Source organism: Cnephaeus nilssonii (genome assembly GCF_951640355.1).
Source record: "Cnephaeus nilssonii genome assembly, chromosome: 14".
NCBI classification, from domain to species: Eukaryota; Metazoa; Chordata; class Mammalia; order Chiroptera; family Vespertilionidae; genus Cnephaeus; species Cnephaeus nilssonii.
In genome coordinates, this window is record NC_137085.1 from 17068129 (window position 1) to 17082818 (window position 14690).

Sequence of the window (14690 nt, forward strand, 5' to 3'; positions counted from 1 at the left end):
TAATTTTTGTTGTTGTTAGGAACTTACATACCTTAGAGCAGACTGATCCACCTCCACAGGTTTGTTCAATTAAGGTGGCTCCCTCTGTTGGGAATGTCCATACACTTCTGTTTGGGGAGGGAGGAAATTTCTTAAGAAAGAGTAGGGGAATCTCATTTGTTTTATGAAACCCTAACTTAATAGTTCTATTACATGTGTAACATAATTCAGGGGTCCACAATCTACAGGCTGCTGTCAGTTTTTGGTAAAGTTTCATTGAAACACAGCCATGCTCATTCATTTTCATATTGTCTCCAGGTGCTTTTGTGCAAAACATCAGATTTAGAGTTACCTCAGTATGTCAATTTTCTTTCATTGTTCACTTCCAATCATTTTTAGACATCATTTCCTCATTCATTGATGCTAAATTTTAATTAATTAATTTTTTTACTGCACAGGATGGCTTCCAGTATTCATTTCTACTGTTCAGGCATACCTATATTCTTGTTTCAGGTATGACACTATTATGAGTTCTCCAAGAGGTGTGGGAATCTTAATCTAACCATGACCTGCAACTGTTTTATCCTTGTAAAAAGTGCAAATTTTCTACAGCTCTGGACAGTGATGAATATCCTATGCATACTGCTAGACTTCCACTTGGTAATAAATTACTAATGGACATGGCTTTTACATTACATTTTCTTCCCCTGAGAGTAAATAACTTACTTTGTAATAAGGGCATAATATAGGAGTTGATCTTTCAACACATGCATACCTACAAGCAAATTCTACTCCCAATATTATACCTTTTAATTATCTGAAATGAGGTCAGGAAGGCAGGTACTTGAATGGGAAATATTTGCAAGTATGGTATTTAATCACATATTTATTGAGAGCCCATCATTATGCTAGACTAGTCTCTATGTGAAATACTAGAATATATTGAATAGTATTGACCATGACTAGGTAAGTCTTGCTTAATGACTCATATGTTTATTCTAAGGAACACATGAGAAAAGGTATTGAATGTCCTGTGAAAAATGTAAAAGATGGCATACATGCCAAATATCATTACTTTATATTACAAAACCTTTTTTGTTTTCATGTCACTGTTTTTAGTGTAACAAGTAAATTTTAAAACAGTACAGGCGTATTATTTTTATGACTCACGAGTAAAAAAATTCTAGGTATACAACTGAAAATAGGTTTCCTATGTGAACTCATATGATTTGTAGTACCTTCTGGAATGCATGCTTAAGAATGATTCTGAGGCCAAGTCTAGATTCACTCAGAAAGAGTACAGTGATACGATGGCAATGTCTGCTATGGGGAAAGAACAGGGAGGTGTGCCATTTGTTGCAATATATTTGGTATCCCAGATAGAGATGTTTGTATTTAAGTGCTTTGAATGAGATAAAATGGAGTGATTGTTCAGACAATAACTTTCATTCATTCACCTGCAATCACAATTCATCTTCAGTCTTTTAAAAATGGTAAGCAGAAAAAACACAGTGCTGAGTTAGAGTTGTAATTTATTATTTTAATGAAAGAACATGTTTAATAGGAAAAGTCTTTGTGAATTCAATATCAAGTTTAATACCATATTCTTAGACTCATCATCATTTACAAATAGCCACAGAAACTTTTATTTTGTCAAATATCATAATGGAGTGGGATCAGTGAAAATTTTAATTCATGTTGATTTATACATATTAAAAGGATTTTAATTGTGGGACTGGTACATATACATGATGAAAAAGTTTAAACAGTATGCAATAAAAAGGAGATCTCCCTCTCAGCCCAGACTCCTCCATTCCTGTACTCTTGTGCCCAGTGGCAATCACTATTAAGTTTTATCTGTATTTTTCAAACTAAGTCAATTCACATACAAATTTGTACATAGATATATACAGAGACAGGCACATACACCCTTTTGTACACAAGTGGGAACATATTAAATGCACAGTTCAACAACCTGTATTTTCACTTAACAATATATTTTGAACATTATTTGCTACTAGCACCTGTGTATTCTCAGCTGCTTTCTTTCATTTTCTCTTAATTTGATGTTGACATTTTAAAAATAAATAATTACAACCTTTTTTATAAAGTTTCCTGCTGATGCAGAGGGTAACAAAGACATTAAGAGCTGGGTGATAATATCAAAGACAAATCTCATACCAATGGCCACAAACATTTATACCTGGCAATAAACATATGCAAATTAAATTTTATATGTAGTGTTTAAGTACATAACACTCAAGCAATTCAGAAATTTTCAGCGTACGTAATTTGTTTCTCTAGTGTTCTGCTTATTCAACATATTAACAATTAAAAAAACTTTATATTTTAATCTGAACATATAGGTCATTTACAATAATTGTTTTTAAAACAATATTTTCTACAAAAGGTTTAGTATCAAGTTTAAATTCTCGATTGCTTCTGTGTAAAGATTCATTTTCAAATTCTCTCATGTATAATGAGGTGTGACTTCTTGTTAAAAGCTTTCTAACATCCTTTAAATTCAAAATACTTCTAAGGTTAAATAAAACCTTCAGTTCAGTTAAAAAACTTCCCACATGAGATTTTACTCATGAGATTTGTCTTCTGAATGAGTTTTCACATGTTTGGTAAGGGATGCATTTTGTTTGAAGGCTTTCCCACATTCATTACATTCATAGGGTTTCTCTCCAGTGTGGGATCTCTGATGTATAACAAGTTGTGACTTTGCATTGAAGGCCTTCCCACATTCATTACATTCATAGGGCTTCTCCCCAGTATGAGTTCTCTGATGTACAATGAGGTGTGCCTTTTGACTAAAGGCTTTCCCACATTCATTACATTCATAAGGTTTCTCCCCAGTATGAACTCTCTGATGTTGAGTAAGGCCTTCAATTTGTTTGAAGGCCTTCCCACATTGTTTACATTCAAAGGGACTTTCACCCGTATGTGTTCTCATGTGGTAAGTAAGAGATGAACTATGTCCAAAGGCTTTTCCACATTCATCACATTTATAGGGTTTCTCCTTAGTATGAGTTCTTTGATGTATACTTAGGTGTGACTTCTTGTTGAAAGCTTTTCCACATTCTTTACATTCAAAGGGTTTCTCACCTGTATGAATTCTCATGTGTTTAGTAAGAGATGAGCTATATTTAAAGGCTCTTCCACATTCATTACATTCATATGGTATTTCACCTGTATGAGTTCTTATATGTTCAGTAAGAGATGAGTTATACCTAAAGGATTTTCCACATTCCTTACATTCATAGGGCTTTTCGCCTGTATGAGATCTCACATGTTGAATAAGATTTGAGCTGTGTCTAAAGGTTTTCCCACATTCAGTACATTTGTAAGGCTTTTCCCCAGTATGAACTCTTAGATGGTCAGTGAGGGCATGTTTATGACCGTGGGCTTTGCCACACTGATTACATTCATACGGTTTTTCTCCCGTGTGAGTTCTCTGATGTACAACAAGGTGTGACTTTTGGCTAAAGGCTATCCCACATTCATTACATTCATATGGTTTTTCCCCAGTATGAATTCTCTGATGATCTAGGAGTCCTTGTTTATGGCTGAGAACTTTCCCACACTGATTACATTCATACGGTTTCACTTTAGCTTGCGTTGTGTCACACTTAGGAGGAGATGAGCTATGGCTGGATGATTTTTCACGTTTCTCTCCAGTTTTAATTTTGTTCCCTTTAGTATCGGATGATCCATGATGAACTAATTTCTCACGTTTCTTGTCAGTTTGTGTTTTGTCACACCTATTAGATGAGCTATTGTTGGATAATTTCTGTTTCTTACCAGTTTGACGTTTGTCTTTCTTTGTTTCAGATAAGCTATTGCTAGATGATTTTCTGTGCTCTTTAGCTACATCAGGTTTCTTTTTTGAAGAGTCTACATTCTGTTTCAAACTCTTGCCCTGTGAATTGAATTTAAGAATCTTTTTTTTGAAAGAAACTTGTTTTGTACTCACATTTTCCCCCAATGAGCTACATTCATGGCCTTTCTTCTTAGTTAGAGATTTATTCTTGAATGAAACTTCCTTAAGGAGTTTTTTTTGAGATTCCTGGTCATCATCTTGCTGGACTTCTTCTAAAATGGAATTCAGTGAGACATTCTTGAGAATCTTTGCACTCTCATATTTTATATTACAATTTATAAAGAAATGCCCTGTTGCAGTCTAGTATTCCAAAGTAAATGAAATATCAAGCACAAATGTCCCTGTCCTCTTGGACTTGAAGGGGAAAGTGCTGTAGTAAAAACAGTAAAAGAAAATTGACAATAGTGATCATAAAAAGTGGTGACTATTTATAAATATAACCTTGTAACATGGGATAGAAGATGAAATATATAAAAGGAGCAGTGAATAGGAAATAGATGTAGTTAAAAGAGCTTGTGATTGTAGTTGATACTTTTTAAACTCTCTCCTCAGCCCAAGCTGCTAAGCTTTAATAACTGCCAATCCACCTATAGTAACTGACTACTGTAGCCTGTACTATATTAATCCAATTATCCATGGTCATAGTTGGAGACACATCTGGCTCAAGCCAAGATGTCCAATAGGGGTCTTCCTCCTAAAAAGTTAGACTCTAGTTAGTCTCCAATGGGTTCTTAAATTTTAAAATGATATAAGACAAATACAGTAAGTCTGCATTTTCCTTGTATAAACAAAATACATCAGTACAAAGGATGGATGCATATACATCCACAGAAAAGCAGAGATGTAAGATCACATGTCTTCAAAGAGACCATCTGCATTAGTTAAATTTCTAATGGCTTTCCAGTCCTGGTTCTAGTCCCTGGTAAGGCCTAGCTGAAATATCTGCCTTTAGGTTACAGGAGACCCATGCCCTTATAATAAATTCCTCTATTTACTTAGACTAGCTCAAGTACATTTTTAAATATATATATATATATATATATATATATATATATATATATATATATATATATATATATATATATATATATATATATATATTGGCTCCAGAGAGGAAGGGAGAGGGAGAGATAGAAACACCAATGATGAGAGAGAATCACTGATTGGCCACCTTCTGCACACCTCCTACTGGGGATCGAGCCCACAACCTGGGCATGTGCCCTTTGACTGGAATTGAACCTGAGACCCTTCAGTCCGCAGGCCGAGACTCTATCCACTGAGACAAACCAGCTAGGGCATCCAGTTCATTTTTGTTACAGTACCCTAAAGATCCAAAATAGAGAAGATAAGTCTACCAAAGAGCACTGAACAGCTTACAGGTAGGTGACTGACGAAATAAGCAAGTGTTCCACTGCTACTATCCATGATCATTGTAATAGTGACATTCCAGTACTAAAAAACAAACAAATAAACAAAACACACACACACACACACACAAAACTCACCACCACCAACAACAAAAACCTACAGTTTCTCTGAGTTCCTTGATGCTTTCACCATATGATAGTAATGAGATTGTCAAACAAACTTTATATCACTTGGATGTACCATGTACACACACACTTGTTTCCCAATAGATTGCTATGGAGCATACCTGTGTTCCTATCAGGTCACTCTACTAACTACCAATTATAAATTTTAAGCTTATTTCCAAGTTCTAAGTGATTGCTCACATTCTTCCACACATTATACAACTATACATTTTGAGATATCTTCTCAACCCATGCTTCCCTTCTCTGAGACCACCACCCACATTGACAGATATAGGAGGCCATGTTTGTAAATATGATCCAAATTCTAGTTGAAAACAATAGATTGGACAGTAGTAAACACCAGGCTCTAGCTAGTCCAATAATAGTCTTTTTCCTACGAAATTCACAGTGAAAGGAGGGAAAAGGAAAGTAATTAAGGTTAGGAGCATCATGCCAGAGAATGTCTGAATATATAAAGAGAGAAATTTCATATCACTGTATATCATGAGTGTGAATGGAGGAAGGAAGAAAAACAGGATATTAGGAAAAGGAAGGATAATTTTTTAAAATACTGCTTTTAAAAAGGTAAGCAGAAATGAGATTCAGAGACCAGTAAAGAGGGATCACCACTTCTTCTGAAAGCTGAGCAATGGAGAGCAGGAATGAGAAAAGACAGCTATATGGAAGGGTCACTTAGGCATATGGAGGGGCTGGTACTAAAGGTTTAGAGCTCTGGTTTTCACCTTTTTTCCTAGCACTACCTGAGTGATGTGGCAGACTACATTATTGTTCCCTGAGGAAGGATTACACCTCCCAGTCCCATTGCATGCCCATATGAATCCTCCCTGTGGAAGGCTTATACATTCCTACCCTGTTAAACTCCAGAGTGGTGGTCAGGTGATCTGCTCTTAACCAATAAAATGTGAGCAGAAAGAGATCTACCACTTCCAATCAGTGATTTTAAGAGTCATAATGTGGTTTCACTCACTCTTCTTTCCCTCTGCCATGAGACCAGAATTTTACAAGTAGAGACTGCTCTTTCAACATAGGTCCACAAGACAATGTGAAATAGGCTACAGCCAGAGCAAGAAACAAATCTTTCTTATTGTAAGCCATTAAGATCGTGGGATTCCTTAATGGAACATAACTTAGCCTAAGCTGACTGATACTCCCATAAGTAACACTAACTTATGACTACAGTGAACCTCATGTGATAACCTTTCACATGGACAGGTTTATAGAAAGAAGAAATATTAGAATCTCCAAGGTTAAAGAATCCTTGTAGTTTGAAATCCTCTTCCCCCAGGAGATTCTGACATTTTTCTATTGCTACTTCCTGGTTAAGAAAGAAGGATCTGAGATCTTTACGAAGAATTTAAGAAAAAATTATTCTTTGATTAATTCCAAGAACTTAGGAACTTACTTCTATTGGCTCCTATTTGCTTGGGTCTTGCTATTTCACTCGGACCACCTTGTCTGGGTCTTTTTCCCTTTCCCAAACATGGCGCTTCTCCTTTTTCCAACTTAGAGATCATGTCTGGTTTGGCAGCTTGATACCCTGTTCATGAGAAATGGTAGACATTGAATGTAAGAACAACAAACATCCCAGAAATCAAGCCCTAATATTTGAGCTTCAGATCCTTTAAAGGATAGAGAATACATGGATCTGAGATTTCACAGTGCTGATGTCCATACCCCATCTGAGTAGACCTTGCATTTTAGAGGCAAGGGCACAAGTATCCTTCCTACTACCAAAAAGGGATTAAATTCCTTTATTAAAATATCAAGGTCAAACTTATCAAGTTTGGTAAGTCCAGGAAAGGTATCACAATAGACATATTTTGAATTGTGAAGGAATTGTAGTTACCCATTGAGGTGAGGTTGCTATAGTTCTCCAGCATCACATCCTTGTACAGGCTTCTCTGAGCAGGATCTAGTTGCTCCCATTCCTTCTGGGTAAATGCCATAGTCACATCTTTGAAAGTTACCGATCCCTATAATAGCAATATTCTTGTTCAGTATAATGTTATCCACATTAGTAAGTGATTTGGAAGATAATAATGACTTGTTCTTACCTTGACCATTCACTGTTGATCATAATGTTATATAGGATACCTATTCTCTACCCAATTTTGCATTTCTTTCCTTGAGAAACAAAAATCATATTAAGATATGTCCCACCTGGCCCTACTCAGTTTGGCTCAGTGGATAGACCCTCGGCCTGTGGACTGAAGGATCCCAGGTTCAATTACGGTCAAGAGCACATGCCCGGGTTTCGGGCTTGATCCCCCGTGGGGACGTGCAGGAGGCAGCCAATCAATGATTCTCTCTCATCATTGATGTTTCTATCTCTCCTCTCCCTTCCTCTCTCTGAAATCAATAAAAAATATATATTTTTAAAAAGGTACTTCCTGAAAGAAAGAAAGAAAGAAAGAAAGAAAGAAAGAAAGAAAGAAAGAAAGAAATGTCCCACCTGGCCATAGTGGCTCAGTTGGTTGAGAGTCGTCCTGTCCACCAAAAGGTTGCCAGTTCAATTCCTGATCAGGGCACATACCTGATTTGTTGGTTTGATCCCCAGTAGGGGAACATATATTAGTAGAAGGTAACCAATGATGTTTCTCTCTCACATTGATGTTTTTCAGTCTCTCTCTGTCTTTGCTTCTCTGTCTCTTTCTGTCTCTCATATGTCTCTCTCTGTCTCTGTCTCTGTGTCTCTCTCTTGGTATCTCGCTATCTCTCAGCATGTCCTCAGGTAAGGATTAAAAAAAAAAAAAAAAGAGCCTGGCCATTGTAGCTCAGTGGTTGAGCATTGACCTATGATCCAGGAGGTCATAGTTGAATTCCGAGTCAGGACATATGCCCTGGTTGCGGGCTCGATCCCAAGTAGAGGTGTGCAGAAGGCAGCAGATCAATGATTCTCTCTCATCATTGATATTTATATCTCTCCCTCCCTCTCCCTTCCTGTGTGAAATCAATAAAAATATATTTATAAAAAAGAAATGTCCCTATTATAGACTGAATGTTTGTGTCTCCTCCAAATTCATATGTTGAAACCCTACCCTCCTATATGATGGTGATATGAGATTATTAGTTGTTAGGGCCTTTGGGAGGTAATTAGGATTAGATGAGATCATGAGGGTGGAATCTTCATGAATGAGACTAGAGCCCTTATAGGAATCACAAGAGAGCTTGCTTCCTCTCTCTGCTCTTTCTGCCAGTGAGGATACGAGGAGTCTGTAACCTGGAAGAGGTTACATATCTCAAATGGGCATCCAGTACTGTCAGTTTCCTATTCCTCTTTCCAAGATGATGATGCCAAACATTCTCTTTCTCTTTGAAATCTCCAACATCTACTCCTTTTCTCCTCTTAGCTGATGAATTCACCTTATACTTCAAAGAGAAAATAAATGCAAATGGATGTGAACTACCTTGCTTTGCTACCACCAATTCCACTATCCTGTTGCCAAATCGGTATAATCTGCCTTTCCTTCTGTTAAAATTAAAGAGCTGTCCCTTCTCTCACCTAAGCCCAGTTTGTCCACTTATGCTCTGGATCCCATCCTCAACTGCCTTCTCAAGGACCTCACCCCTGCAGTTAACCTCATTCTCTTTTGTACTACCTATTTGTCTCCTTCTACTGGATCATTCTACTTAATATCATTCATCTGAAGGAAACCTCTCTTAATCACATGTCCCATCCAATGTCGATTTATTTGCTCCCTTCACCAGCAAAACTCCTAGTGTTATCTATACTTGCTCTTTATATGTCATTACCTCCTATTCTTTCAACTCATCCCAACAGAATTTTATGACTCCACTGAAAGATCTATAATCAATCAAAATAACCATTGAGCTACATCTTGCCAAAATCAAATTCTCTGTAGTCATACTTCTGGGATCCACTAGAGTAAATGACACAAGTGATTTTACTTCCATTGTCTTGAAAAGCTTTCTTCTCTATGCTTCTTTGGCATTACATTTACAGTTTTCCCCCTACCTCAGCTCAGTGGCTGTCTCTCTTTTTCCTTCTTTCTTTTTTCTTGTTGTTGTTTACCAGACCTCTAAATATCAGAATTAACTCAGAGCTCTGTCCTTGGCCCTCTTTTCTTCCCTATCTGCCTTCTCTCCCTAGGTCATCTCCTCCAATTTTATGGCTTTAAATACCATCTTTATGCTGATGCCCTTCACACATGGATTCCCTAGCTCAGGTCTCTCCTAAGCTCTAGATTCATATATCTAACAACTACTCAACCCCTCTACTTGGACATGTGATCGGCATTTTGACATAGCCAAAACAGAACCACTGTCATCTACCTGCTCCCATTGATAGCCACCAAAGCTGGTCTTCTCCAACACATCCCTCTCTCAGAAGGTGGAATCACCATCTATCCAGTTCCGCAGGCCAAAAGTCTAAATCTTTTATTTTCTTGGCTTTTAGAGGTAAATCTCGATTCTTCTCTTCCCTCGTGTTCCCTATCAATTCATCAGTCAGTCCTATAGGCTCATCCCCAGACGTGTTCTGAATGTGCTTTTTCACTTCACTGTTACAACCCTTTTGCAAACCATCATCATTTCTTCCCTTTATGACAATAAACTCTCCTAGCTGACCTCCCTGCACCTGGGCACACTGACGGGGTCAATCCCGTTTCCAACCACCACAGCCACCAAAAATCTCTGGCTCCCATAGACCCCCCTCATCCCTGTCCCTGCAGACCCCTTACGCTGCAGCACTCAGCGACCGCACAGACCCCAGCACTGCCACCGCGGATCTGTCACCGCGGATCACCCCAAACACGCATTCCTGATACAGTCGCGCTCACTGACCGCACAGACACCACCCCCCACCCCCTTCACTGACCGCACATCACGACCCCACAGATCCCTCAAAACGCTAACCCCCTCCAGCTTCAACTCCAGTTGCTAAATCGCCCATCTCCATAGACCACAGCACCGCTCCAAACACTGAGCCCCCAATTAGAGCAGCTCTGCCCCCCAGACCGCCTACGCCCCGTCTTCACGCTCACCCCCGCACGGCCCCCGGGATCAGACACGGCCATCTCCGGTGGACTCGCTGCCTCTTCGGAGGTCCTCGCACTCCTCCTCCGGCCCACGGACTCCGGCTTTGTCGGCATCGGGGTCTCACTCGGAGGCGGCCCCGGCGGCCCACCCAAGCGCGGCCTCGGCGGGTTCTGCCGTGGTGATGGCGGCGCCCTTGGAATCGTCCCTGGGCGCCGCCATCTTGGCCCAGGCGCTGCCGTACAGCGGAGCTGGGAGTCTCCCCGGAGCTCAGCGGTGCGGAGTGCTGGTTCCTGCGAGCGGGCAGAAACCCGGCTCCGTTACTCACTGCAGGGCGCCTCGCTGTGCCTGATGCCACGCTCCGGGCGTCCGCAGCTTTCACCACCAGCATGCACAATTTGCAGTTGCTTTCCCCATCACTCAGCGCGGCCAGCTGCCGGCAAACCGGGAACCGCTACGCCTGACGCGGGCTCGGGATAGCTAGAATAAGAAGCGAAATTGGAGGGGGGGGGGGGAGGGGGGGAGCCCTATTGGGCTGATGCCATTGTTTGTTTGCTTGTTAAAACATGTTTTTATTGATTTTGGAGAGAGAGAAACATTGATTGGCTGCCTCCTGCATGCCCCTCCTGGGGAGCCACCCCGCAACCGGGCATGTACCCTGACTGGGAATTGAACTGGTGACCTCTTGGTTCCTGGGTCAATGCTCAACCGCTGAGCCACACCAGCTAGATGATTTCATTGTTTTATAGGGAGAAGAGCCCTATATTTGAAATAGGTTTGCAATATATGATGTATTTTCATTTATGATATAAGAACAATGAGAGAAAATGAAGCAGCAGGTTAAGTGAACACAGCACTCCTCATTGAGAACCCGGATTTGAAGGAGACATTTCATTCGATTTATCAAGCAATTGGAGCAGAAGTAATTTCTCAATGCACTATTTCATGTATCAACATCGTTTAACAATTGTTGGTTGAGCTTTTACTGTGTGCAGACAAGGTTGCTGTGCTAGGCTAGATACTGGGGAAAGAGCACACACACCTTTGCTCCCCCTGCTGGAAATTACAATGACGTAGAAGGCCAGTGAAAATATGTCGTTCCTTTTCTCAGAAACAAACATACCTGCTTTGCACCTTCCACTTGGGTGAATAAATGACTAGTTATTCCTGTTCCTTTCCTTTCCTCAATCTTTTGTCTGATTACCATTCTCAGAGCATCTTCACTGAGATCCTGCAGACTGGAACCACCACTATGGAAAAGTGTGGAGTTTCCTCAAAAAATTAAAAATGGAATTGCCATTTGACCCAGTGCAGTGATCCCACTTCTATGAATATATCCTAAGAAGCCAGAAACACCAATCAAAAAGAATAAATGCACCCCTATGTTTACAGCAGCATTATTTACAATAGCTAAGATGTGGAAACAGCCCCAGTGCCCATCAGTAGATGAATGGATTAAACAACTGTAGTGCATTTACACAATGGAATACTATGCTATATAAAAAAAGAAAGATCTCTTATCCTTTGAGACAGCATGAAGGGACCTGGAGAATATTGTCATGCTAATTGAATAAGCTAGTCAGAGAAAAACAAGTATCACATGATCTCCCTTATATGTGGAATTTAATGAAAAAAAAATAAACTGATGCACAAAAAAGATCCAGAGACATTGAAGCATGCAACAGAGTGATATTTCAGAGGGAAGAGGAGCGGAGGGAATGAGAAGAGATTAAACAATGAACTTACAGTATATGTACATATGCATGGCCCATGGACACACAATAGTGTGAGGGAAAGCCTGGGGAGAGAAAGGCAGTGGGTGGAGGGGGTCAGTGGGATAAAAAATGGGACATCTGTAATACTTTCAACAATAAAGATAATTTTTAGAAAAGATTCCCTAGGCCACCTAATCTCAAGACACTTTCCTAACAATAACAAAAATTGTTTGTACAGCAAATCACCGTGGTGTTTCTCAAGTTGTGTTTCCTACTTCCTAGCTGCACACGGAGTTTGTCCTAGCAGAGCAGCAGAAATGCAGCACAAAACAAACTCACTTCTTGATATTAGCACCTCCTACCAGCGCTCTCTCCCTTCAGCTTCCTGATGAGTAAGGAGTGGAGGCAAAGGAACTATGTGTTGCTCTATCTTTTCCTCTCCTTCGTTGTCATAATTTTCAGCCTAGGTAAATGCAGGGAGTAACTCTGGTTTAAAAAAAAAGAGAGAGAGAGCATGATATGGTTCCTGGATCACCTGTATTTCTTACAATGCCATTGCCTTCTTTCCGAATGGGAAGCAAGTTTCTGGTTCAAACAGAAGGCAAGGCCTCTTAGGGCTGTCGGCTTCCCCGCTTACTCAGTTACAGATAGAACACCCAGCTTGTTTGAGTACCACTCACTTCCTACACACGTGGGACATGGAGAATGTTATGTGCAAATGGATGGCAGGGGATGGCAGACATAGATTTTGCATGTATATCCTCTGCTCCTAGTTCCATCCGACTTCACTTACAAAACACAAGTGTAAAAATAAAATCAAGAATTCCAAGCCACAGCCCTAACTGGTTTGGCTCAGTGGATAGAGTCGGCCTGGGGACTAAAGGGTCCCAGGTTCAATTCCAGTCAAGGGCACAAGCCTGAGGGTGTTGGCTCCATCACCAGTGAGGGATGTGCAGGAGGCAGTTGACCAATGATTCTCTCTCATCATTGATGATTCTCTCTCTCCCCCCCCCCCTCCCTTTCTCTCTGAAATCAATAAAAATGTAATACAAATGTTTTAAAAGAATTTCAAGCAACAGCAAAGCATTGAGCCAAGCACGGCCCATTTGAGTGCTGGGCTGTGCGACTGCACGGGCTGCACTCCCACGAAACCAGCCTTGCTCAGACGCACAGGCACAGCCCTGAGTATGAATTAGCTGTCAGTTCACAGGCTGAGCCCTGCTGCTGAGCAATCAGGCTCCTCAGGCCTGGGTGCCTTGTGCCTGCATGGTGAGCAGAGGGACTCAGCTACCAGCCTGATGTTCTTTGTTCTTCACTGTGGGGCGCGACTACAGAGTTTGGACAGGTTCAAGCCTTGGACCGATGAGAGGGCACAGTCCTCTCGTGGCCTCGTGCAAGTCCCAGCTTGGAGGGCAGAGCCCTCCCAGCACAATTATAGCCAACAGCTGTAGTTGTAAGCTTGAACCTATGGTCTGAACACTGGCCCCACGTGCGTAAGTGATATAGGCTGCAAGTAAACAAAGTTTGATCAGGTGCATGCAATTGAGCAGGATTGAAACTCACAAGAATGTTGTAAACATCTTGATCACGCCCTTACTTTGCCTCGTGGCATCTGCTATAAAAAAAAAAGACACAGCTTGTGGGCATCGGCGCTGCTGGGTCCCCATCAGGGAAGCAGCGCCCCGCCGAGTCCCAGCTTTCCTTCTCTTGTCTGTCTTTTCTAATCTTTCACCACCCCCACTCAGGGTCACTGAACCTGGAGGGACTGGTGCGGCACATAAGGCGCCCTGGGGCTGAGAGTGCCATGGCCATGCCAGCTCAGCACACTTCACGAAGTGGGTGCATGAAGGGAGCCGAGGACAGCTCAGAGGGCTACTGCATTCCACTCTTTCACTGTTGGTGCCACTCAGGGTATCCACATCCATCCCTAGAAACACTGAAACAGCCCCAGTGTCTTACAACATTCCTCTGTCCGTTATTTAGCCACGTGCTCATTAGTCTTATTAATGTACATTCAGGACTCGGCAGGGAACAAGCAGGCACAATCGCTCTCGTCCTTGGGGGAGTCTATAGTCCATTTAGGTGCAGACAGCAAACAAGCAAATAAACAAATAGGCTGTAGGGTGACTTTAGGGAGAACAAGCCTTGCAAAGACGGAGGAGAACCATGACTCTGGGAGACGAACTAGCAATTGCCAAGATCATGAGATGAGAACCAGCTCGACATGTTTGGGGAACATCCCAAAGGCTCAGGGGACAGGCTGGGGCCTGCGATGGGGCCTGGAGAGCCAGCACCGCAGGTAGGTCGGGTGGGTTTCTAGGAGGGATGGCAAGCCGGTGGAGATCTGGAGCAGTGCAGTGGGCTCATTTCCTTTTTATAAGTTTGCATTGCAAGCTGCATAGAAAATAGGCTGCTCTTGTGAATGGAAGTCAACAAGATGAAGATTAGAGCCAATAGCCCTGCCTACATTTCCCAAATCTGCAAAACAACAGGGTTTCCAGATTTTAAAGGGGACCAGAATGTGTACCGGTTCTGTACCCTGCTGCGACTCTTCAGCTACTA

The 14690-nt window shown here is 41.2% G+C and overlaps 1 protein-coding gene across 1 annotated transcript; it reads right to left on the minus strand.

Annotated features, from left to right (window-relative positions):
• Nucleotides 1-1714: 1714 nt before the first annotated feature.
• Nucleotides 1715-10673, minus strand: ZFP37 (ZFP37 zinc finger protein). Its single transcript, XM_079790943.1, has 4 exons — nt 10422-10673; nt 7265-7391; nt 6821-6955; nt 1715-4077 (listed from the first exon to the last, which is right to left on the minus strand). Exons 1-4 carry the CDS (start codon nt 10527-10529, stop codon nt 2567-2569), a joined length of 1881 nt encoding a protein of 626 aa, XP_079647069.1. The 5' UTR covers nt 10530-10673; the 3' UTR covers nt 1715-2566.
• Nucleotides 10674-14690: the final 4017 nt, after the last annotated feature.